The sequence below is a fragment of the Numenius arquata genome, chromosome 7 (assembly GCF_964106895.1).
Source record: "Numenius arquata chromosome 7, bNumArq3.hap1.1, whole genome shotgun sequence".
In the NCBI taxonomy this organism is placed as follows: Eukaryota; Metazoa; Chordata; class Aves; order Charadriiformes; family Scolopacidae; genus Numenius; species Numenius arquata.
This window is the reverse complement of record NC_133582.1, coordinates 11908474-11932845: the sequence shown is the minus strand read 5'-3', so window position 1 is coordinate 11932845 and position 24372 is coordinate 11908474. Positions and strand designations below refer to the sequence as shown.

Below are 24372 nucleotides of genomic sequence, written 5' to 3'. Positions count from 1 at the left end.
TCTCCAAGGGAAAAGAAAGACCAAAAAGCTAAGCTAATGGCCCAAGTGAAGTAGTAACTATATGGAAACATCAGAAGTGGTAACTATCTGGAATTCTTCTCTAAATTCTTGCGCATCATTTCCGAGGTCTGAAGTGTTGCTTGCTAATAAAATGTATCAATAACACACAGGTAAATAAAGGGCACAGATGCATAAATAAATTGCATGCATTCAAATAGATTAAAAAATAAGAATAGATAAAACCAGAAAAAATTTTAAAGGAAAATTTTAACAACTGAGAGAGACTAGTAAAAGTTATGATCCAGGTTAAAAAGTTAGATTACATCTTCCATGATGCACTAAGGATAGTATCTAAACATTTTGCCTCCTAAGTAAACATCATTTCAAAAGCCAAAATAAATTTTAATCTTAGTTATATGTTATCTATGGGAAAAAGGAACACATGTTCCATTCTGTGTTATCAAGAGGAAATGATTGGAAAAGCTCCTGTTACACATACTTTACTGCTGCAACTTCTTCAAATGCATTTTACTTCAAGATTATGCTAGTGAAAAGCTTAGGAGGCCGTACTAGAAAGCTTTAGGGCTGAATATTAAAATCATACCAAAATGTGATTTTTCTTTGCTTCTGAAGGATTATATAAGAAATAATTCCACAATATCTACCCCAATCATGGAAAATTAGTTCCAGGTGATGACACTACCTAACAACCATCAAATCTAATAGCTATGCATGCCTATACATTCATACAGATGTGAAAATATGCATGTATAGAGATGGACAGAGTCTAGCTAAATATCTGCTTGCTTTCCATGTATCTGTACTAGGTGTAATGCATAGACACATTTGAAGATAATATAAATGTAATACTCCCACGCATTCTTCTTAAAAGTGTGAAGCTAGGCATAATCAACATCTGTTGCAACAGCAATACCAGATTATTATTTACTAGAAAATCACAAAGATAACAACCCTTATAGAAAATATGAATATTTTGATTAGCACATATTCTGCCCATCTGGTGAAATCTTAAAGCAAATTGAAACAAGATTTATAAATATTTTTCTTCAAGTTATTCACGCGGTTCCTGCTACCATTAGGAGGTTTCACTTTAGCTACAAAATAGTCTCCCCTTTTTCCTTTTTTAAATGACAGTGATGTGCAGGATATGTTTTATCTCGTTCTTTGATCAAATGTCTCTGTATCAAGCAATTCACCCAAACAAATGCAAAAAGGAACAATGACACAATTTTCAAATTGACTAAAATGTTTTAAAGAGACTGAATTCAACTAGCATGGCAAACTGGGAAAGCATGCTTTGAAGGACACAAAGTAATGCCTGCCTTATTTACAAGTAATTGTAATGGTATCTGTTTTGACACACATTGCCTTACTTTGTTGCTTCAGTATATGTTGATATTTTTGTCTTACTGCGTGCACTTTATTGTGAATGTTTCAAGAAAGATATTCTTCTTTGTGTATATCAAATAATTTATACGCTTACACTACATAGACAGAAATTTCTCTAAGACAAACTCTAAGATCCGCTATCAGAAGAGGAGGCCTGACTTCTATTGATTAATGAAGACATATGTTTTGTCACAAAGAAACATATATCTGTTCTCAGAAATAAATTCTGAATACTATCTATTCCATATTTTGGCTTAGGCATATGCCACGGAAGAGCTAAACCAGTTTGGCAGAAACACTGCCTATAGGCAAAACAGAGATGCAGAATAGTCTTCATTTAACAAACAAATGCTACATTATAGAAACCACTGATGTGAACCTACTTGCATTACTTCTTTAAACATCTGCATTTTCCAAAACAGTGCTATTCAAATGGCATTATCATAAAAGTTTTACAATTTGCATAGAGAGAATTGAAATCTAAATGAATAGTAGAAAGCTTCCAAAAGTTAACTTACATGATCAATTAGTTCACGAACCATCCCATTCCACTGTCCATTGGCATCTTCCTGGGCTCCATATTTTCCATCCTCAACCAGTCTAATCTCATAGGAAAATCCAAGGATAGTAGACAGCTCCCTGAGGAGGTCAATGCAATAACCTTCAAATCGATCATTCCCATACAAAGGTTTGTCAGATTTCTTGAACATGACATATGGCTCTTCCTGTAAAAATTATAAAGACAGAATGGATAATAAGTGACCCCACACCTTTCTTTTCTTTTTAACCTGAAGCAACACACTGTCATGACACCACTGTCTGTACAAAGAACAAAAAGGAAGAGAAGAATCCTTTTAGCTTTTGGTTATGTCTGTCTAAAGTTTTTATTTATCTTCAAACTGAAGTTAGTCAGAAAACCTCTTTACTCATTTTTATTTGAAAAAATGACCCTGTAAGGACTGTAGACATATCTTTAAGGAATTCATATAAACACTAAATTTAAATAAGCTCCTTAACAAGTTACATTATACATTAACTTCAAATGCATTGTTTGTATGGACATTGTAAGCAGAAACAATGTGCTTTGGCAACTGAAAAAAAATTTTCATTCAAACCCCAAACATCAATGAAATGCTGCAAGTATTAGGTTTTACACTTTTCCTTACACAAGTATTTTAACTGTTTTCTCAATGTTTTGTTAAATAAAGTATAGAAAACCCACAGTGGGAAGAAAAAGTCAGTGAAATCACCTACTGTTCTGTTGCCTAGAGTTATAGGCTGCCATTTACAAGACTGCAGCAAAACCAGAAAAAAGTTAACTCAAGAAGCAAATTCTATGATATACATTCCATGAAAACGGAATTTATTTTCTTTAAACATTTATCTTCTTGGATTTAAACAACAATAAACCTTTTTGCAGAAAACTGATGTGCAAACAGAACACCAAACAAATTAAAATGATTGGCAGAATATTCATAATCATGGGAAGAAAGAACATTTAGAAAAATATAGGATTTTTACATCTGTTTCTCAGTATAGGATAAACCTCCTCAAATACAAAGCTGAAAGGAATAAGACAAAAAACAAATGGTAGAGCTTTCCATTACAATATGACACCAATTTTCAAGTTTTATTTGGTAGGTTAAATACACAACTCAGTCTTTGCTCATGTTTTAGACAAGCTTTTTTCATTTTTTACAATAATAAAAAATAAGCAACAAGTAAGGTAAGAAAAATGGTACTAGATGCAATTACTGCACCAAATACAAGTCTCAAAGAATAATCACATAAACTCTCCAGGGTATCTTAACAAAATTCACACAGCCCTAAATCTCCGCATCAGCACTCAGCGGGGTTAAAGGCATTTCATTCTACAGGCATCTGACAGCTTTAATAAGGATTTGTCAGCATTCCTGATGTAAACATCTATCTTGAGGTGTCCCATGATTTAAGCATTAGACTTGCATAAAACTAGAACTTTAGCATATACGAATTTTACCCAAAATGCAAAGGAGAAAGCAAGGAGATCTCTTGCTCTTAAAAGAAATGTGTTCAAAATGTATTTGTTCCCTTGTTGCCTCTTACATTTGTTTTCTAAATAAAACAAACTACTGAATCAAGACTCTTCTGAGATTCTATTTTTATATACTTCTATTGAAATTAATAAAGTTACGGCTATATTTTTAAAAAGTACACCACTGATCTTCATACAATTAACAAGGAATGTAACATGAAATAATATGTCCAGAGAAACTACTAGGATTTTTTGACAGAAACTTTTCAAATAGATAGACAAATGACTCCAGGAGAGCTCTTCTAGATGTAGTAGTGACGAGAAAAAGACCTGACTGAAAATATGGAAGTTGGAAGCAATTTAAATGACAAGGATTACTGAATAATTCTTGAGAAGCAGAAGCAGTGACAGAACAAAAACCATGTATGAAAACAGTTGTTAATAAACTCAGACAACTGTAAGGAAAACAGTTTTCAGGTGAAATAAGAATTCCTTAAAGAAAGCACACTACTGGCCAAGCAGAAGCTATGCTGAGACAAAACGCATAAATTTTGGAAAAAGACTCAAACATGAATTCTTCAGTGAACTGAAACTCAGAAAAGGAAGCCTGGAAGAAGTGAAATGTAACTCAGAATGTGAAGGACAAACAGAAAAGGAAACAACATAGTATTTATGCAGGGACAAATGCATAAATGCCAAAGCAAAATAATACAGTACAATTAGCAGTCAATACTAAGTATAAAAAAATATCATTCCAAAAGCAAGGATAAAAGGAAATCTAGGAAATTCTAGGAACCAGTTCATCTGTTGCCCAGCAGGAAGAGAAAACCATGAAATCACATTATAAAGGCAATCAAACAGTTCTGAAAAAGCTAATGCTGATCAGATAACATAAAATTAACACAAGAAACATGTAAAACTGTTTAGACTAAAGTAGGAAAAGATAACCTCCATGAGTCCTCGAACTTTAATTCTTTTCAGAAGTTTGGACCTGATGAATTCACAGAACTGGTTTTAGCAATTTCAGATCCATTAGGAATTACCTCTAAAAATTCATGGATGCTTCAAGGAGACTGTAAAAAGCTTATCTTTAAATTCTTCCCAATCCAAAAAACTTCATAAACTGGAGAAAAGAGGTCTACAAAATTGTAGACTGATTAATGTAATTTTAGAAAAAACAGGGGTTTTTATCCTAACCAAATTATAAAACTATTTCATTTTTGGGAACCTAAATCTAAGAGAATATGGAACCTAAATCTAGGAGAATATGGAGGAAATTAATCACATCATGTTATGCACAAGTCACCCTGTTCTTCCTAAAAATATGAAGAAAATTCAACTGTTCAGAAATGTGCACTTCCTTGAAAGAGATTTATTATCAATTTGGAAAATTTTAGTAAGTTATATTCTTTTAGAGAATATAGTTAAATATTTCCTCTTTTTCTTGAACAGAAAATATGCTAATTGGATGTGTATTCACTCTACAATGGGGCAGGATGAGAATTCAAAATGGCAAGTTTCAGAAAATAGCACAGTAATTTTTAAAAAATGGCATTCAAAAGGAATTAATGAATATTTCCACACTTCAGACAACTAATAAATTGCAGAAATTCCAGAGGAAGAGAGCTGATTAGGCAGCAACTCTATAAAATTCAGTTATAGATATTATAAGAAATCATGTTCTAGACTCACCAATATCACATCATTAACTGAGAAAAAAACCACCTTGACCTACTGACCTACTTGGATTTTCTTTGAGCAGGAGTTGGGACTGGAGGACCTACAGTGGCCCCTTCCCATTAAAATTACTCTATCATTTCATATTTTTGACACTATTAATGCTTCAGTTGCTGTATTTCATTCAGTTTTGAATACTGCAGTTCAGGAGAAACATGAACCAAGGTCTACATAATAGGATGAGGAAAGTCTGAAAGAATATAGGGCAAGACACAATGAACTTGTGAAAGACCAAAGTAACCACTGGGCTACAGCTGGCCCACCCATCTGTCATTCTGATTGGTCAATCCGCCCAAAACCATGGCAACGGGTTGTTTCACTTGAGTAAGAAAAGACTGAGAGGGAAGTGATAAAAGTCTTCAACATGCACAAAGTTGTTGCAAAAAGAAGCAGAAAAGTTATTTTCTGTAGAGGGAAAAGGAATTAATGACCTTAAACTTTGGCCAAAAGAAATAAAGGTTAGAAATTAGAAGACACTTTATAACGGTAACTACATTTGAGTGCCAAAGTAGGTTATCTAAGGATTTGGACTGTTTTGCCAGAAGAAAAAGTGAAGCTAAATCACCTTGTTAAAAAAAAAAAAAAAAAAAAAAAAAAAAAGGAGGCCAAGAAAACAGCAAAACAGCTACCTGTGGCAACTGATTCTGATGTGAAAAGAACATTCACCATCTAGGAAGTGAAAAATTGTCCATTTCAGTTGTGAGATTCTGTGGTTTTGGAATTTTCCAAATGCCTGGAACTTCTTTAACACAAAACTGTACATGGGGATCACTCGACCATAAATACCATCCTACTGAAGCTGCTCATGGCTGCTAACACGAGAGGAGCCATCTTTAATCTGTGTATTAGACTGGCACAAAAAAGAGTGTTTGAGTGCAGGAGTAGAAATAATCAGGGTACGCAGAATTCATATTCTTTAGTTCTGATAGAAGTGCCATCTAAGTAACATTAAAGGGAGATATATCATTAAAGCTGTGTATGTTCTTGTATCCTATTCTTGAAGCTTGACTGTAGTTTGAATGCAATAAGTCGCAATAAGATGTTTGCTTTTCAAGTACAAAAGGTTTCATGACTAGTTATGAAATGGTGGTCCTGACTGTCAATGATTGTCACTTTTTTTCCTGCCCATGTGGACCTTATTAGAGTGCAAGTTGGATCTTCCAGAGGAAAGCTGCCTTTTAAAACACACCATGTCAAAGGAAGTAAAAAATGGTATTAACGCATTTGTCAACAACTGTTCAGTCTAAAACATAAGAAAATCTAACACACATGCAAAAAGATTTCTGAAGAGTAAAGAAAACTTTTTTAAAATTTTGGAGCAATTTTTGTCTAAAAATTTCTATATGAAGCAAGTATGTAGCAGGATTGAATCTTTCCTTTCTAGAAATGTTATTCTGTATCTTAGTAGTCTTTAAATTCAGATGAATGTAATTTTGTGATACTCTGCAGAACTCTCAAAGATTTAAGAGGATCACAAGGGGATAGGGTTTTATTCTCAGAGATCATACTACTCTAGTGAAAGAAGGTAAAGGAAAGACAGTCAATTCTAGTGACCGAAAAAGTCCTATAATACAAAGGGATCTTGTTTCATGAAATGCAGATTTATGTCTAGTTACAAAGACATCTAATTTATGTGGCCTTTATCTCAGCACAAGGAAAATCAATTATCTGCAAAAGCAGCTAACTAGTACCTAGTTGACTAGAAAGACATAAGTATTTCAGTTTAGTACAGTACAAAACCTTATGAGAAGAAAATTAATCAGATCTAGAGAGTATGCAAGATAGAAAAAAATTTTATTTAAAACCTACTAATGATAATTGCCAGGATGAAAAATATTGAGAAGAATTAGTACCATGATGATAGCCTAGAAGGAAAATTTGTATTCTCAGAATAGTTAAATGTCTTGTTTCAACCGTTAAGAAAAGACCAAGTTAGCTAAAATACTTGTATGTCTTGTTCATATGTTACTTATTAATTGACTAACTCTTGGTCAATGTTGTAAAGGATAAATGAGAGGATGAGACACCATTTATACATGTTACTAAACGGTACTACACATGTCTATGTAACAGAAAGCAAAATCAGAATTTTTTAATCATAACAGACACCAATCTGATTGAAATATATAGCAGACCAACACAGCCAACACTAAAATTACCTAAAATAAATAAATATTTAATTAACTGTTAAAATAGAAATACCTAACTAAAAGGTACTGAAAGTACTTTTCATATCAGATTCAAGTGACAAATAAATAATTATAGAATTACAAGGTAACGTTAATTTAAGTAAAATTGTCATAACTTCATGGATTATTTCACATATAAACTGACAGAAGGCCAAACCTGCTTGAAGGGAACATTTGCAAAATAATGGAGCATTTGATAATAAACATAAAAAGGGATCAAAGAAAGTTCTCACAATACATAGAAATTACTCCTATGTCTTTCTTATCCATTTAAGCAATGTTTGACTGCAAATCCCAAGCTTCTTGAATTAGTCACAAACAAAATTTTGCAGTGAAATGTACACATATTTAAATTCATTATACTGGGCTGGCCAAAGTTTAGTCCTAATAAAGTAATCCCTTCTAAAGAGCAAAGTGTTAAAACCTTTCTAGGTATCCACTCAGTATTTATTTGTGATTCTTTTCAGTATTTTTTTTTTTTAAACACTGACCCATTTTCTTACATTGAACTGTAAGAAAAAAAAAAATCTTTTTTTTTTCCTAGTAATACAAATATTGGATGAACAGTAAGTAAACAGGAGAAGATATCATGCAGCTAAACATTTTGGTAAGATGGACTCAATAAAATAGTGTATATTTTAACATTTTAAAGAAAAGCTTTGAGAAATAGTAATGAAAATCATAGCAAGAAATTTACCCTAAGAACCCCTGTTAGAGAGTTAGGTCAGCTTGCTGCAAAACTGTAAGATCCAGGTAGTCATTTAAAGTCACACAAGACTAAAATATCATCAATGAATGCAGATAAACTAGTAATTGCAGGTAAACATTTTTCTGAGAAAACTTACTGCAGAGTACACAAACTAAAGCTACTGCAAATAACTATGGGGTCACAAGAAAAAGTAAAGTAACAGGTAGATTAAAAATTATATCTGTAAATAGAAGATATATCCCTGAAAAATATTTACTGAGTAGCATAAAAAGAATTTTAAAAGTTCATTCAAGAATGATATGACCCTCAAGTGACAGATGACTGCTGATTTCATACAAACTTTCTGTTTACACATAATGTTGATGAATAAAGACGTTTTGTCTTATTGATAAGGTGATGTCCTCCTGGCTGCATCGTGAACTTTAATCACAATGATTCTTTTCAGTGACAGTGAAGTTAAAATAATCTGAAGACAACAGTCATTTGTCATACACTATCATCAGAGGGGGTAGCACCCTTCTGGGTGCAAAAAAGAGGATCACATCAAGAAGCAGAGAGATTACATAAATCCTTTATTCGATATAAATAGTTTTCTGAAGTCCAAAAATCAAATAAGATAAAAATTGGACAGATATCAAAAAGAAACGAGAAGGAATCAAGTTTCAATTGTATTGTATTAAAGGCCAGATTAAGTGATCAAAATGTTTTCTTCTGATTTTCTGTGCTAAGCCTCCATGAATGTAAACAATTGGATTTCTCATAATAACTCTCTATGTTGCATCATTTCATTTTGCGCCAGGGGAGGCTTAGATTGGATATTAGGAAAAAATTTTATGCTGAAAGGCTTATTAAATATTGGAACACGCTGCCCAGGGAAGTAGTTGAGTCACCGTCCCTGGAGGTATTTAAAAGATGGGTATACATAATGCTTAGAGATATGGTTTAGTGATGGTTTTTGTCAGTGTTAGGTTGACAGTTGGACTCAATGATCTGAAAGGTCCCTTCCAACTTGAGAAATTCTATGATTCTATGATAAACAGCAGGTATACTATCTCCAAAAACTTTTTTTCATTAGGGATGTCAATATAGCAGCTTTTCCATTACACTTTTTGTGTAAAAAATGTAAAGCTTCCCTACACAAGAAAAGATTATTGCCTTATGTTTCTACATGTTGAATTAATATTGTAGCTTTTCAGACTTGTTGTAGTGTTTAAAATATACAACTAACACTTGAAGGAAAAAATACTAATTCTATCCAAATATGGGCATGGAAAAAAATTTACTGATAGAATGTGTTATATTTGGTTGTCTTGATCTATATGTTGTTTTCTTTTTAGATTTGGACAAGAAATGCTTACTTGAATTATTGCTGTGAGTTGTATTATACTTCAACTACAAAGATATTACTAGAAATGACAACAACTGAATTTCACTGAATTTTTAGAGTTGGAAGGGACCATAGAGATCATCTCGTCCAACTCCCCTGCTGAAGCAAAATTCTATACAATAGAACAAATTCTATATTTCAAATTATTCTAATTTTAATTTTTATGGATACTTATCAAACATATGGATTGTTCATTAATACTTTTAACATGGACATATGTATTTCTTAAAGAATCTAGAACTTTTGTGTTATTATCAGTATTGAAAAACAATATTTTGCAGTAATCAGTATTTTGCAAAACAAAAAAAAAAAAAAAAAAAAAAAGAAAGCCCTGATGATGAGAAGAGGAAAACCACCTTCAAAATCTTCACTGTTAGAACAGACAATTTTAATCATTAGCTTCTGTTCACCAGGGATACTGGAGTTAAAAGGCTGCCAGGTCTAATTAACATTTATGTCAGATGTTACAAATACACAATAGGGTTTCACAGTTGGCAGTCAAAATTCAAGTGGGAGAGGTGAAGCAATCCACTAGTTACAATCAATCAAAAAAATGTAATATATTAGACATCTCACTTGTCATTTGAGCCAGGATATTCTAATAGAAGAAACTAAGGCCAGATACAAGAAAGCACCAAAGTTGCCTTCCTTCACTGCACTACCTATAATAGAAATTAATTATGAATAACCTTAAGATATTTCCTGAAAGATTCCCTGGTATGACCTTTTGGGTCATGAAACATATAGTCATCACTACAGTTTGATAAATCACAGCCTAAAGAACACAAGCCACAGTTGTTCTTTTCTGCAGTTTCACTCCTCATTTTGTTAGGCTCCTAAAAAAGAAGAGTTTTATTTATTCCCCCACAGTTTACTCTTAACTTTGGCCAAACTTTAAATTAATTCAGCTATATTCCAAGAATGTGAACTAGGTTTCCATTCCAGTAAAGCAAAATGGGTATGAGCGGATGCCTATTTCAAGCAAAACCCCTTAACTCAATAAACCACAGAATGTGAAATCATTAAACTGTTGCAACACTGCAGACTGTGCTAACCTATTTTTCAACTGAACTGAATCATGCTGTCTTCATGATACATGAATAATATCAAAGACTTTATTATGTCTTACTATAGTGGAAAGCAAAACATTATTTTCTTCTGATGTATCTTAAATTTTCAAAAGACTGTGGGGAAAAATAAACAAAAAAAAATGCAAACCCAAGACATTCAACAAATCCAGCAAGCATTATTCTAGACTGATGGCCCTTGGTGTTCATAAGTGCAAATCCTAAAGTGGACTTATAAACTGTTCCTTGCCGCTATGTAAAAGTATATTTTTATGACTAACATTTTAGTAGAAGAGAATTGAAGCACTGCAGAATTACTCAAGAGAAGTTGTTTGGGATGATGCTGTAAACTTGGAACCCAGATGGAGTACATCTCAGTCATTATCCAGAGATATACATACATGGCCACCCTACCTTCTGCTTGCACCCAGACAGGAGAAAAATAGCTTTATTGACCTTTTTCCATTAAGTCAAACTTTAGCTTGTGCTATCCCCCTATCATATACTATGACTCCCTTCAAATGTCTTCTTTTTTTTCTGATAAACATCACTTCCTTTTATGTTTGAAATACAAACAAGCACTGTAGCCAAGCATATCTCTGGATACCTTGCAAGTCTGAAGGCCCCAAAGGTTATCCAGGTCCTCGATCTCAGGACAAGGGTGATTTTCAACATAACTCTTTTGCATTTTGAGCACTATAAACTATAAAGAAAGCTAATTTACCTTTCTTAGTGGAAAACTTCCTGAAACACATTAGTTTGCTTTATGTTTCTGCTACATCTTCAAGAAATCAGTGAGTTTACAGGTTGCGCTGGTGGCTGAAGAAAGATGAGTGGAATTGAGACAGAAATGGAATGAAATTCAGGATGGAGAGGGTGCAGTCTCTGGATGTTTAAGTGGGTATAAGAAGTCTGGGAGAGGCATTTGGGCACACACTAATCATGACAGGAAAGTATTTTAAAAGTAGACAAGAAAATTACTAAAATAGGAAAGTAAGGAATTGTATATCCCTTTGCCTTCCAAAGAAAAAAAATTAACAGATCTGAGTAAACTAAAAATAGAAAAACATCAAGTTTACAGTTTTTCTGCTAGACAAAAACAGATTCAACTATTTCATGGCAGTACACAAAACTCAAATAGAAATAATTATTTAGGGCTATAACATCAGCAGGAACCAAATATTATTGAATTATTAATATATCAAAATTTAGGTATTACTTGAATCATTCCAGAATGATACAACCATAAATGTGATAAAGTGCCTGCATCAGGTATCTTTCCTCAAAATATGCCATAACAATGAAAACTAAAAAGATTACCAATCTGTAATTCTGTGCACAAGAGATGAGTGACCCATATTTATAAAGATAAAAAGTTGTTATTCTTGTTTATTATATTAATTTAAAATTTAGCTGTTGAAAACTCATGCTTTAAATATCCTTTGGGTCCGAAAGAAAGGGAGAGAAAGTGCAAAATGGGAAAAAAAAAATATATATAATCTGGAAAGAAGTAACTCTAGAAAGCAATTGGGAAAAAAGTGAAATATCATTCTGTATCAGTGGAATGCTTAAAGAAAAATCCTAGGCAGAATATCTGGATACAAAATAACGGGAGTATGGGGGAGGGTCAAGTGGAATCACTAATAAACATTACTTGATAATGCAGTAGGTCTTCATTGCTTGATAATGCAGTAGGTCATATATAAAACATTCGAAAAATTGTGAAGGGCAGTGGGAAGAAAAAAGACAGACTAATACTCTAGAAAGTATGCTTTTACTTTAAGAGACTAGAAAACGTTCATTTACATTTTATAAAAAGGATACCCAAGACATTATATGTTTATAAACTGTGATTAATAGCACAAGAGAAAGTTGTGGTAAAAGCGTGCTGTTCTTAGCATAACAAGAACTTACATCTGAAAGCAAGTCAGCCATGTTCCAATTATGTATCAGGTATGTATTTTTCAATTAGTGGGATAAATGAAACAAAAGATTTCAGAAGACTTTCTATAATATGTGAATCGTCAAATAAAAACAGACTTTATAAATAACCAAAAAGTTACTGGCTGGAGGAAATTATACGGCTTATGTTACATAAAAGGTTAGAAAGCACACTGGTATTTGTACCTATGAAAATTCATTCTAGCTTGAAATGTCAAAATATATGTTGGTAGGTAAAAACTTCTTATTAAAGAACAAAACTTTGGAAGCAAATTATTTTTTTGATACCTACAAATTCATGATAATGGTGGCAGCAGACAAACACAGCAGAAACACACACTTCTGGAAAGTTTTTCATTTGTGTTGAAATTAAAATTACTATTTCAAGACTATGATATGGAAATTAGTGAACTTTTATTTTTACATAACTAAATATATGCAATTATAAGTAAAAAATACCTCATTCACCACTGTGAATTTGTCAAAATTGGCAATGAAAAAGAAGTTACTTCTGATCTAGCACAAATGATATCTCAGTTCAATTTCTGTATGATTAAAAAATTCAACTTAATGGTCAAGTAATAACAATGATGGCAAAAACGTTAAATACTTTATACTTTCTTTAGAGGTAATATCATAGTGTTAGATTAGCAAATGAAAGCCATAAATTTTGCTCGCTAAAATCGCCAGGCTAATAGCCAACCTTTTTTTTAAACAAACACTTTTTGTCCCCTCATACGGTGCTGAACTCAACAGCTTTGTGAAGAAACCAAACATTTTAGCCAAGAATAAGGAAAGTGAAATTACTGATCAACTGACATAACTCTAAAATTGGGATAATTTACTTACAATTTAGGTGAGAGTAAATGTCCATGACTAGCTTAACATTCATGACTGTGTCATTCATGACACAGTAATTTCTAAGTAACCGTAACGTATACTACAGACTGTTCATTACTGTTGTAATTAGTACACCATATTCTATTAGCTTTCCTGTACAACTGTATTTCTGGAAATGCAAATAAAACTGCTTACCAAGATGGTGGTAACAATTAAAGAGCGATTGGACAGGGAATCTGTGATGTTTGCTGGTTTTCCTTTCTGACTCTCTGTCATGTTAAGGCCACTCAATGGATCCCAAGTTCCAACCTATAAAGCAGTAAATCACTGTGTAAATTGTCCATTAGTTACATTTCAGCATCTACAGAACACAATAAGGAAAAACAGATTGCTACAGGGAAAAAAAAAAAAAAAAAAGACTGCTAATATTTATTATTAAACTCTGTTCCATTATTCTCTGTCATTGCATTCAAAGTCTGCTTGTTTAAAATATGATTCACAATACCTCAAAGTGGGTTTTGTGAAGTGTGACTTAAAGTGGAAAAATAATGCACAGAATGTCTGAAGCTACTCTGAATGCTTAATTTTCCATTTAATGTTCATTCTTCAAGGTAAACCAAATCTGAAAATAACTTAATAGTTAGGTGGAAATTCATTTGCAGAGCAGAGCGCATTGTCTCTACAGAAGGATGAACGATTTTTTGTGTTCAGAGAGAACAGCAGAGCAAAAAGATGTTTTTGGGAAAATAGAGAAGACTGAAAATAGTTTAAGTGTAATAACTTAACTGATTTACAGATAAATGTTCAGTACATAGATCTTTTGACATTTTGTGCCTTGAAATTCTTATTCCAGTAAAGTCAAAAGGAGTTTTATATAAGTAAAGAGGTCCAGGGTTATGCTTTAAGGTTCAAGGACAGTGTCAGATACTAAGTAATAAGCAATGGGGATTACGATTACATCATTTATCTGTAATTTCATCACCATACAACTAAAATGGGTAAGCAGTAAATACAACTATCTTTAGACATCAGAATATTTGTACAGAATATTTGTATTACTCCACTGTCTAAAGAAACCAAATAAAAAATGAAAAAAAAAAAAAAAAACCAGAAACGTTTCTTGATTGTTATTAAAAAGCATTTTAAATGTCATTTGAAATGCTAAGCAATATCTATAAAATAAGGTAAAGATATTTTAAAATGAAATCTAGACTGTAATTAAAACATTCTGTGAGGTTTGATTGTGAATATACATATATGTATGTTTGCATAGATCATAGAATCATAGAATGGTTAGAGTTGGAAGGGACCTTAAAGATCATCGAGTTCCAACCCCCCTGCCATGGGCAGGGACACCTCCACTAGAGCAGGTTGCTCAAAGCCTCGTCCAGCCTGGCCTTGAATACTTCCAGGGATGGGGCATCCACAGCCTCCCTGGGCAACCTGTTCATAAAAACACACAGCTATTTATTTTTTTTTTAAGTCTTGCAAACTGATTCCTGAGAAACTGTTCATAGACTTTTAAGTGATTTGTTGCAGTACGGCTGCCAAGTAAGTGCAAGATGCAGTTCGTTATGGGATAAACAAAGAGAGTTTCATTTCTAAAACTGAGAATACAGCGGAGTATGAATCAGCAGAAGCTGTAACAGAGAAAAGACAAATTTGTTCTCTTTTTCTACAATTTTCTGTTCCACACAAATCAATATTTTATCTTTCTTGTTTGCATAACACTCAGTTCCAAGAATTCACTCCTTTAAATGGCTGTGATTCTTGAATTTTGGCCATTCAGTGCCTTGTAAACTGGCAAAAGAATTAGGAAGGGAAGGGGAACCTGTGTGTCTCAGAAACACAATTGGAAAACAACATCTAACACAACATTTCAAAGTCTTGAAACCAAAGCTTACTACCAAAAAAAATTTTCTTCATTTACTCTTTTAATACTATTTCAATACTCAACTTGACCCTGTTCCTGCTGTTTCATCCCATAATTGAAGCTGCACTAATCTCCTCTATGAGATTCAACTTCAGGTACAAAACTAGCACAAAAATTTCTGAGGGAACACCATCACTGTATTCGATCAATTTAAAATCTTAAATTCATTAAATCATATACTTAATTCAAGTTCATAATTCAAATTTATCTTATGAAAAGCTAACACATTGCTAATTAAAATACTTATGCCCCTACTTTTTGACATAGCCACAGCCACAAGCAAATGAATAGTCATCAACTGTTAGAATTTGGGGTTTATTTACCTATATCCATCTAAACTTCTAAGAACTATCAACAACATTGCTTTAAAAGGAAACATCTGTCTTGATAAATTATCACATTATTTGTCTAAATCAGGTTAATTGTACTTGTACTGGTACGTTTGTGAATCAAAAATCTAAGAAATGGAACAAAAGTCAGATGTTCCAAATTAGATGTTCTTTGCAATATTTCTATTAATGAGCTCAAACTCAACAATTTATGCCACAGTTTCTTATATACCATTGATATGTATAGCTCCCAAATCACACAAACATCTTCTCAAAGCTGCTGCTTCTAGAGAAAACTAAGCATAAACAGTGCAGCAAATTCATTCTTTTCTATTTACTTAAGCACAGTGTTTGAATTTTAAAGTAGCCTTTTAAAAAGAGTAGAATTGCTAATGTGTTTTCAGTAGAAAAGTTAAAATGGCAAAAACATAGAAAAAGTAAATCAAGGTACTCTACTACATATAACTGCAATTCAAACAACTTGCAATTTACTTACACTGCATTACATTTATTTCCCACAAACTTTCAAGTTTTCCTAAGAGGTGAAATAAACTCATATTCTAATATACACCTTAGAGAGAATGTTCACACAGTAAACACAGTCACAGGGAGGCTGTCAAACCCTTGACCACCTCTTCTTCCATTCAAGTCCCCTAAATGAATGGCTAGACTATTCTGGAGTAAGCATGCATGTTTGAACGTGTTAACACTTATTATCCATAGCGCAGGATCCAAACTGGGTGTTCCCATGAAGGTGACATTGTGCTCCACATTGAGACAAAGAATCTCTGAGATACAACAATTAGCGTAGTCAGAATCAGCTTATTCAAGATGAAACAATTCCAAGAGCTACTAAAAGACTCATTATCGAATACCATAGCTTATTCTGTAATGTGGCAATTGGGGTGCTCCTCAAGGACATGGAATACAATTTCCTAACTACACTTGAGTGATAATTTAAAAATTGCATCCAAGCTTCCATGTATTTAACTATTATGTAACTATCAGGTTACTACAGTCTTGCAGAAAGTTTGGACAGACGCTTTCATTCTTCTATTGTTGCTTTGATAAACCACAATACTCTATTTTTCAGTTGGGTTATTTCGTTATTTTTTTTAATAAAACAGTTTCCAGAAAAAAACTTTCAAGTAATTTGCAGTCTCTTAATTAATTTGCATCATCTGATCTAAGACAATGGTGGCAATGCAATGTAACTGTATGGCAACAGTATGGAACAAGTTCTAAACCCATAATCCAAACGAAAAATACATGTTTGTGATACTGACAGACATCTTACTTATAGGAAATTAACAGCAGATTCATCTTTTTCCTTTCATTGGAGATTATAACCACTGAGACAGGTAGATAAAAAGGAAAAACTAGGAAATATGTGCTTAAACTCTGATAGTAGAGTCATAATATTTTCAGAGTTCTGTATTTACTAGAAAATTACCTGGGTCTGTGAGGACACTATCCCGTTAGACTTTACTAAGTGGAGTTTCTGGGAGTGTTCTGGTGGAGTACTACAATATGGCATTTTCTTATATTCTTCCCTAGATTTCTGCAACTGGCAACTTTCAGATACAGAATACTGGACTAGATTAATCTAGAGATTCTTTTCTTCCGCATCACAAGAAAAGTTTGCCATCCAGCTTTAGGCAGGTGCACCCTGAGGTTTCCAAATGGTAAATCAATCCCATGCCACTTAAAAAAAACCCTCTTAAATAATCTTCACAATATTTACTACTCAATAGTTCAATAGCATAGTTTCAAAACTAAATCTCACCAGAAGTGTTTAAAAATAATCAGTGTCATTACTAAAGGACAGAATTCAGCAAATACTGAAGTTTGGCTAATGTTCACACAAATTTAAAATTATTTCAATTCTTTTGGATTCAAGTATTTTGTTTATTTGGTCTCCAAAAAAAGATCAGTACAATTGTGCTTCTTTCCAAAAATATTAATTTAATTTCACAGTAAAATGCAATTGGCATTATTTGTGAATGAATAATACTCTAGAAAAAAGTACTTACCAAATAATAAAAACTAAGTAAAAATATCAGACCTGATAAATCAGAATGAATAATAACTCGAATTCTGAATACTGAAAACTAAGCACAGTTAATATGTACAATATTTTTTAAAAATTTAATAGGTTCATACAGTAGAATAATTACAGATAATTACAATACATTCTTGGACCTTTATCTAGGATGGAGAGTGCTGATTACAGTAATTCTTTGCATAAAATGTAAATAGTCTGCTCAGCAATTTGAGAAGAAAGCTATATTGGACTTCAGCTCAAAGTCACTAGTCTCTTCTGGAAATAGTAGATGGATTTTTGTGACATTTAGCAATACATTTGCTAACAGAATAAGGACATAAAGCTTCTCAAGCCTTCTCAAAATTATCTTCTTTTCAAGATTATTAATCACTAACATAATCCATTTCTGAGTTGATCTATGAAGTTAAGCATATATGTAATTCAAAAGACATATTCTGACTTGGCAATTTTTACAGATTGCAGTATAAATTAAGCTTGCATACAAATAAAAAGTTCACAGCTGAATATTTAGACATAGTTATGTAAATTTAACAGTAATATAAGAAGTGGTATCCACCTCTTATGCCATTTATTTTCAAAGATACTGCATGAATCTGTTTATCTCTTACAGTATGTCTAAAGCACATGTACCCTCTTTAAAATAAAAATGCAAATTGTCGTATAGCAAAAACCTGCTTCTACTTAGGCCAATAACAATTCAGCAAGTTATTTCAAAAAAAAATATCAAATTTGTAGTCTCTTCTTAGTAACACCCAGACTTTCTTCAAAGCTACTACCCTTATCAAGACTAATGTAATATAATTGGACTTAACCCCGGCCAGCAATTACGCACCACACAGCTACTGGCTCACTTACCCCACACTGGGATGGGGTGAGAATTGGAAGCATAAAAGTGAGAAAACTCGTGGGTTAAGATAAAGACAGTTTAATAACTAAAATATATACACATATATATATACACACACACTGTAAGACGGGGGGAAATGATGGGGGGAAACAACAAAGGGAGAGGAAAATAAAACCCAAGAAAAAACAGTGATGCAAAAGAAAAGAAAACAATTTCTCGCCACCAAATGGCTGCTGACCAGCTAGTGCCCAAACAACAGCAGCCCCTGCCAACCTCCACCCTGCAGTTTTATTGCTGAGCACAACGTCATATGGCCTGGGATACCCCTTTCATCGGTTGGGGTCAGCTGTCCCAGCTGTGTCCCCTCCCAACTTTTTGCGCACCCCCAGCCTACTCACTGGCAGGGCAGTCTGAGGAACAGAAAAGGCCTTGACGCCATGTAAGCATAGCTCAGCAATAACTAAAACATCCCTGTGTTGTCAATGTTATTTTCAGTACAAATCCAAAACATAGCCCCATACAGCCACTATGAAGACATTTAACTCTATCCCAGCCAAAATCGGTACAATAATTCACCACACACCCCCAAAAAAAAGAAGTATTGCACACTCCTGAAACTTAAAATTTCTGAGTTTACATATACTCTAGAGTAGTTTACTAAGCATCAGTCTCATGAGATTTTATCAACAAAAATCCAACAGATTAAAGTAGCATTTTTAAGCATGTTAGAGAAAAAGCAGTTTATCTTTACAAATATAAGAACACGAGTATTCTTTGTTGCTAATTTCCTTCAAAACTCTCCTAAGAAGAGTAACTTCTTTTGGCTCTGAGTCAACCAAAACTGTACATGCTACTCATAGTGAAGTGCCACAAGCATTGTATTAGAAAGGATCATTGCCCTTCTGCAGTGGTACCAACTGTCTAACTATATAGCCAAAATCAGAGCTGTATTCAACCCCCAAAGAATTGACAAATGTGTCTACAGTTTACCATCTTTTCTTTATTATGCTTTGTAGGGTAGTTATTAGTAGTGGTGATTATATCAAGAAAACAATTATTTATACTCCAGTGTAAGTAACATTATTTCTTCCTATTTATGTATTTCCCATTTGGGAATTGCTTCATTTATTTTGTTTTCTTCAGAAATACTAATATGTTTGCTGCCTTTGCCAAATATCATGTTAATATCAATACTTCTGGCTTCCATAGATTATCTAACTTTCTTTTTTTCTCTTTTACAAAATCCTCTGTTTAAGCCACTTATTTTTTCCTGGTCATTAATAAAGATACTAAATAAAACAAGCTCTTACATTAATATACTGGACAACAAATCAAAACTCATTTTGTGTCATTTATATGGATCCTGTGTGTAGGTTCCTGAGCAATATTTCAAGACAGTTGTTAACATCTCTTTTCAACAAATGTGATTCTTCTTAAGTGACACATTTTTATCTCAAAAGTGGTATTAAATTCAGGTATTTATTATCTCCCTGGAGTAGAAAATAATTTTCCTCGTGATGCAGCTTCAGTGTATATACTGACTGCTTGTAATTTAAATGATAATTTGCTTCTTATACCGGACTGCCACAGTTTGGGATTTTCATTATGCTTAACCATAAATAGTTTCAGTGTGTCCAGACTTACTGTCATCAAATTTTGTTGTACATTACATTAGCAGCACTCCAATCATCTATTAATTTTATCATTCTCATCTTACAAGAAGCTATCATTTTTGTCAGACATGAGTTTTTATTTGGAAACACATACTTCATATTGATTGATGCTTGATTATCACCTCATTCAAGAGTTTCAGGAACAGGTAGCTTATGTAAAATCTGAGATCACACATGGCATCTTTTTTAAATCAATGAGAAATTTTTCTGTTGTCACTGACTTCAGCACCGCACTTAAAATACATGATTTAGGTAATTTCCCATTATACAAACCAGACAATTTATCTAGGACATTTTTTTCCAAAATCTGAAAAAAATAAGTCTTCTAGAAACACCTCACAATAATTCTTCTCTCCCCTCCAGAAATATTTTTCTCCTTAAGATATCTCATTTTGTCACAAAAACATTGCAGATTACAGCTCTAATTGTTGGGTTGAACTGTTGGCCTTCACATAAAAAATTATTCCCCCATATTTGGAAAGAGGTTAGATGAAATAACAGCTATTTACAGTATCAAAACATGACCCACACTATATGGCACATATAATTCCCATGCCCCAATCTTCTTTCGTCCCACAAAACAAATGAATAAATAAATAAAACAAAACTGCTCAGGAATTCTAACTTGACAAGATGGCAGTTTGGGAAGGATGTTGGGAACAAGATAAGGACAAAGATGGAGGAAAGGCTTCTGCAGAAAGAAGAAAATAGAGAGAAAGGGGATGGAAAGAGCAAAGAGATGAAGAGGGACAAGTAGTCAAGGATTAGATGACAAGGCAAACAGAGAAAGGGGAAGGGAGAAAGAAAGGGAAAAAAAGAGGGATGAAAAGAGGGAAGGGAAAGGAGGAGAGAGCAGCAGAAAGCAGGAAGAAAGAGTGTGATGCAGAGAGATGGAGTGCACAAGTGAAGGGAGGGAGGGAGGGAAAAGACAGAGAAAAGGCAGAGGGATTCATCATAGCTTTAACAGATGACAATCTTGTGGGGAATAAAAAAACCCTTTGAGACAGCTCTTTTATTTAAAAGGACTGGCCAAAACATACTCTCTCTACTAGGAAGTGTCCTGCTCTAGTGTTCAATGATTCACCCTCTATTCAAGAAGAATGGGTTTTGAATTCTTTCAGGACAACAGTTTTCTTCAGAGAAAAACATCTATTTGTCAGCACTGATTTCTCTTTCTTAGGAAAATGTCCTATACTTTCTAAATATTTACTAAGCAATTCAATCTAACGTGCATAGAAGTTAATTTTCCTTTTTCTGATCTCATATCACCACACCCTACAGAAACTATTCTGCTTTTGCTTATCTTTGAATCTGTGTAGCATTTCTCATCATTCTTTGCTAACGTTTTCCTGGCTCCTAAACTTTTCTAATACACAGTAACTAATTCTTACTGCTCTTTCCAAAGATATTCAGCACATTTGATGAAAAACTGATATTATCACAACCCTTTATCACATGGCCAGCATGAGTCATGAAGGTAATAAAACTATCTTCCTTTTCTGTGAACTTCCGTATACAGAGCTCAAGCATATGGTGGTTGTTTTTAAATATCCATATCCTTTTACAACTATTTCTGTTGTCTCTAACATATCTTTCATTATTACTGTTTCCCAAGTTCTTTTTTTTCTATTATGTCTTTTAGAGTGCTGTATTTCCTGTTGACTTTTATTTTCTTCCCATATTTCTTGTCTCAGTAGACCTTTTTATTTTTATCTTTTCAGTGGAGTACATATCTCCTAACATATCTCAACTGAGAACTAAATTAACATGCTTTTGTGTTTCTACCTTCATATCAATACCAATGGTGAAATAAAAACAGACATAACACAGATCAAGATGGAAGATACCATTCCTTTAGCCCACTGCACATCTATTGTGCAATATTTTCCACAAATGTTCTCTCAGAGAATTTCCAGTCCACACAGAAAATTTTGTAACAAAGCCAAATCTTTTTTTCAATAGCATTGTGAAATAGTATCACATATGGCATTAAAAGACGAATATATTACACTGTCTGTATTTCTTTAATTATTTTGCATTTCTGCCTGAAAAGAAATTAAGTACACAGTAAAGATTTTATTTTCCAGAAAAGTCATGTTGCTTGATGGTTCTCAAATGCCACCCAATGTTCCTAAAGCCATCCTAGATTACAGAGACTTCCTTTTCTCATTTTCAACAGTTATCACTTCAGTGACTCTTCAGCCACTACTGACTTATTTAGCTATTCCCATGTCATCAATTCTTAAATTTCTGTTTCCAGTAAGGAGGACAGGTTGCATTGCACTTATTCTACTCATACACAAAACTAATCTGCTTTTCAAATATAATCACTACTATATACCTTTTTCCCCCTTAGGTTTCCAGAGGAATACTTCATGGAATACTTCATAGGAAGACTCTTTACTATCAGTGTTTATCAGTTTTGTCCTTTAATGACAGGTTTGACACTGGACATTTTCAAAAATGTTATTACCTATGTAAGTGTTTCAAAGCAAGCTCATGGCTTCTGAACTTTTGTTATAATCTTCCTAGTAAAAGAACATTAACATTCCAAAACTAGTACTGGGGGGGGGGGGGTTTAAGAAACATGTTGTTTATTCTAGCTTCTCCATTAAATGGTTTATAGAAGAAACGAAATGCAACTCTGCAGTATGGTGCCTTCCCTTAATTTCTCTTTTTATTTGTGGCCACAATATTACCTTGGGGCAAAAGCTGATAAAACTTTATCTGAAGATGAAGGAAAACATAGCACTTAGAGAACACTGAATGCCACAGCTAAATGTAAACTACAATGCAGATGCAAATTGCAAAACCATTGTCTGCTGATCACAACAATATGAGACAATGCATCTTCCTGCATTGCCTCTCCCTGGCAAGGTGGATGGAGAGGAGAGGGAAGATGCTCTGATTTCAGATCATCATGGTCTCATGTAAGCAGGCTAAATATCTACATGTGGTTCTCAAGGCCTTTAGTCCAAATATAGACAATATCAGGCTACACAGAAAGGGAATTTCTCAATCCTTTGGTACAAGAAAAATTCATGTCAGAAGACAGACAAACCTGTCAAGGCTACCTGTTCTTAATTTCTCAGTAGCACTTACAGATTGAAACCTCATATTCCAAGAAGATAATCTAATTTCCCTCTCAAAACATATAAAATTGCCAAAATGAAGCTATTTTATTTCATTCTGTTTGGGGTAATTCTTCCTGAATTAGTAAAATGTAAAGAAAATACAAATACACATACCTACAGGCTCACACATGAGAACAGGCAATGGGATTGGAATCACAACTAAAACTAAACTAAATATAGATTGAAGACAAAGTATATTAATGCATGACTCCAGCTCCAGCTATTCACTCTTCCTCAGTCCTCTTGAATCTAAGAATGTGGCTAGAAGCACACAGTTAAGAGGCCACTAACTGTCATACATCAAGATACAGCTTTTACGAGAAGACTTTGAAAATTAGATATCAGGTTGAGAACAGGTGTATTGTTTTATGTAACACATGAAAAGTTATTGAAAATGCTACTGGTTTTAGGGGTGGGTTTTTGTTTTGTTTCCCATCACTTTGGAGGTAAACTTCTTACACACCTTTTCAAGACCTTCTTCCTTGAGGCTGATAACATCTAAGTCAAAATCTGTCCTTAAGCCATTGGTTTTGTTGAAAGTTATCCTGCCTGTGAGGCCTTCCCAGTGGGCCTATGGAGAAAGAAAAAAACAGTTTCTATAAATAATTACCTCTTCCTTTTTTTTTCCCAAAAAAACAAATTTTACTTCTGCCAATGTGGGAACATTAATTATTTATTCTATCTAAATAATTTACCTTGTGGTTGATTTTTTTAAAAAATATTTTGTATTCACTTATTGCTAATTAAATCAACCTTTCTTCAGTCTTCACAGACAGTTTTTTAAACAACTTTCCATGTTAGCTAATAGACTCTTCTTACTAAATGAGACAAAAGGCTGTTATGTTTTCATTCCTCTATGTATCATTCATACACACATTTCCCCTTCTGCTTCCCTTCATGCCCCATCCCCCCTCATTCCCCCCAAGCACCAATCTCTTTCATAAATGCTGGAGTTCATTTTTATGCCAGGAATTTTCACTCAAATAAAGGTTTGCTTTTGCAAGATGATGAAACCACACTGAGATAGCAAAAATTGAGGTCACTGAGCCAGTCTTCCAAAGATGATACCTTACTTTTAATAAAGTGCAATATCCTCA

At 33.4% G+C, this 24372-nt stretch overlaps 1 protein-coding gene across 1 annotated transcript in view; it reads right to left on the bottom strand.

Moving 5' to 3' along the window:
* Positions 1 to 24372, bottom strand: part of GRIK2 (glutamate ionotropic receptor kainate type subunit 2) — a 373275-nt gene that overhangs the window by 156083 nt on the left and 192820 nt on the right. Inside the window, exons 8-10 of the mRNA XM_074150299.1 lie at positions 23739 to 23846; positions 13490 to 13603; positions 1929 to 2135 (exon numbers count right to left, since the gene is read on the bottom strand). Of these exons, the coding sequence (XP_074006400.1) occupies positions 1929 to 2135; positions 13490 to 13603; positions 23739 to 23846 (429 nt within the window). The remainder of the gene's footprint in view (positions 1 to 1928; positions 2136 to 13489; positions 13604 to 23738; positions 23847 to 24372) is intronic.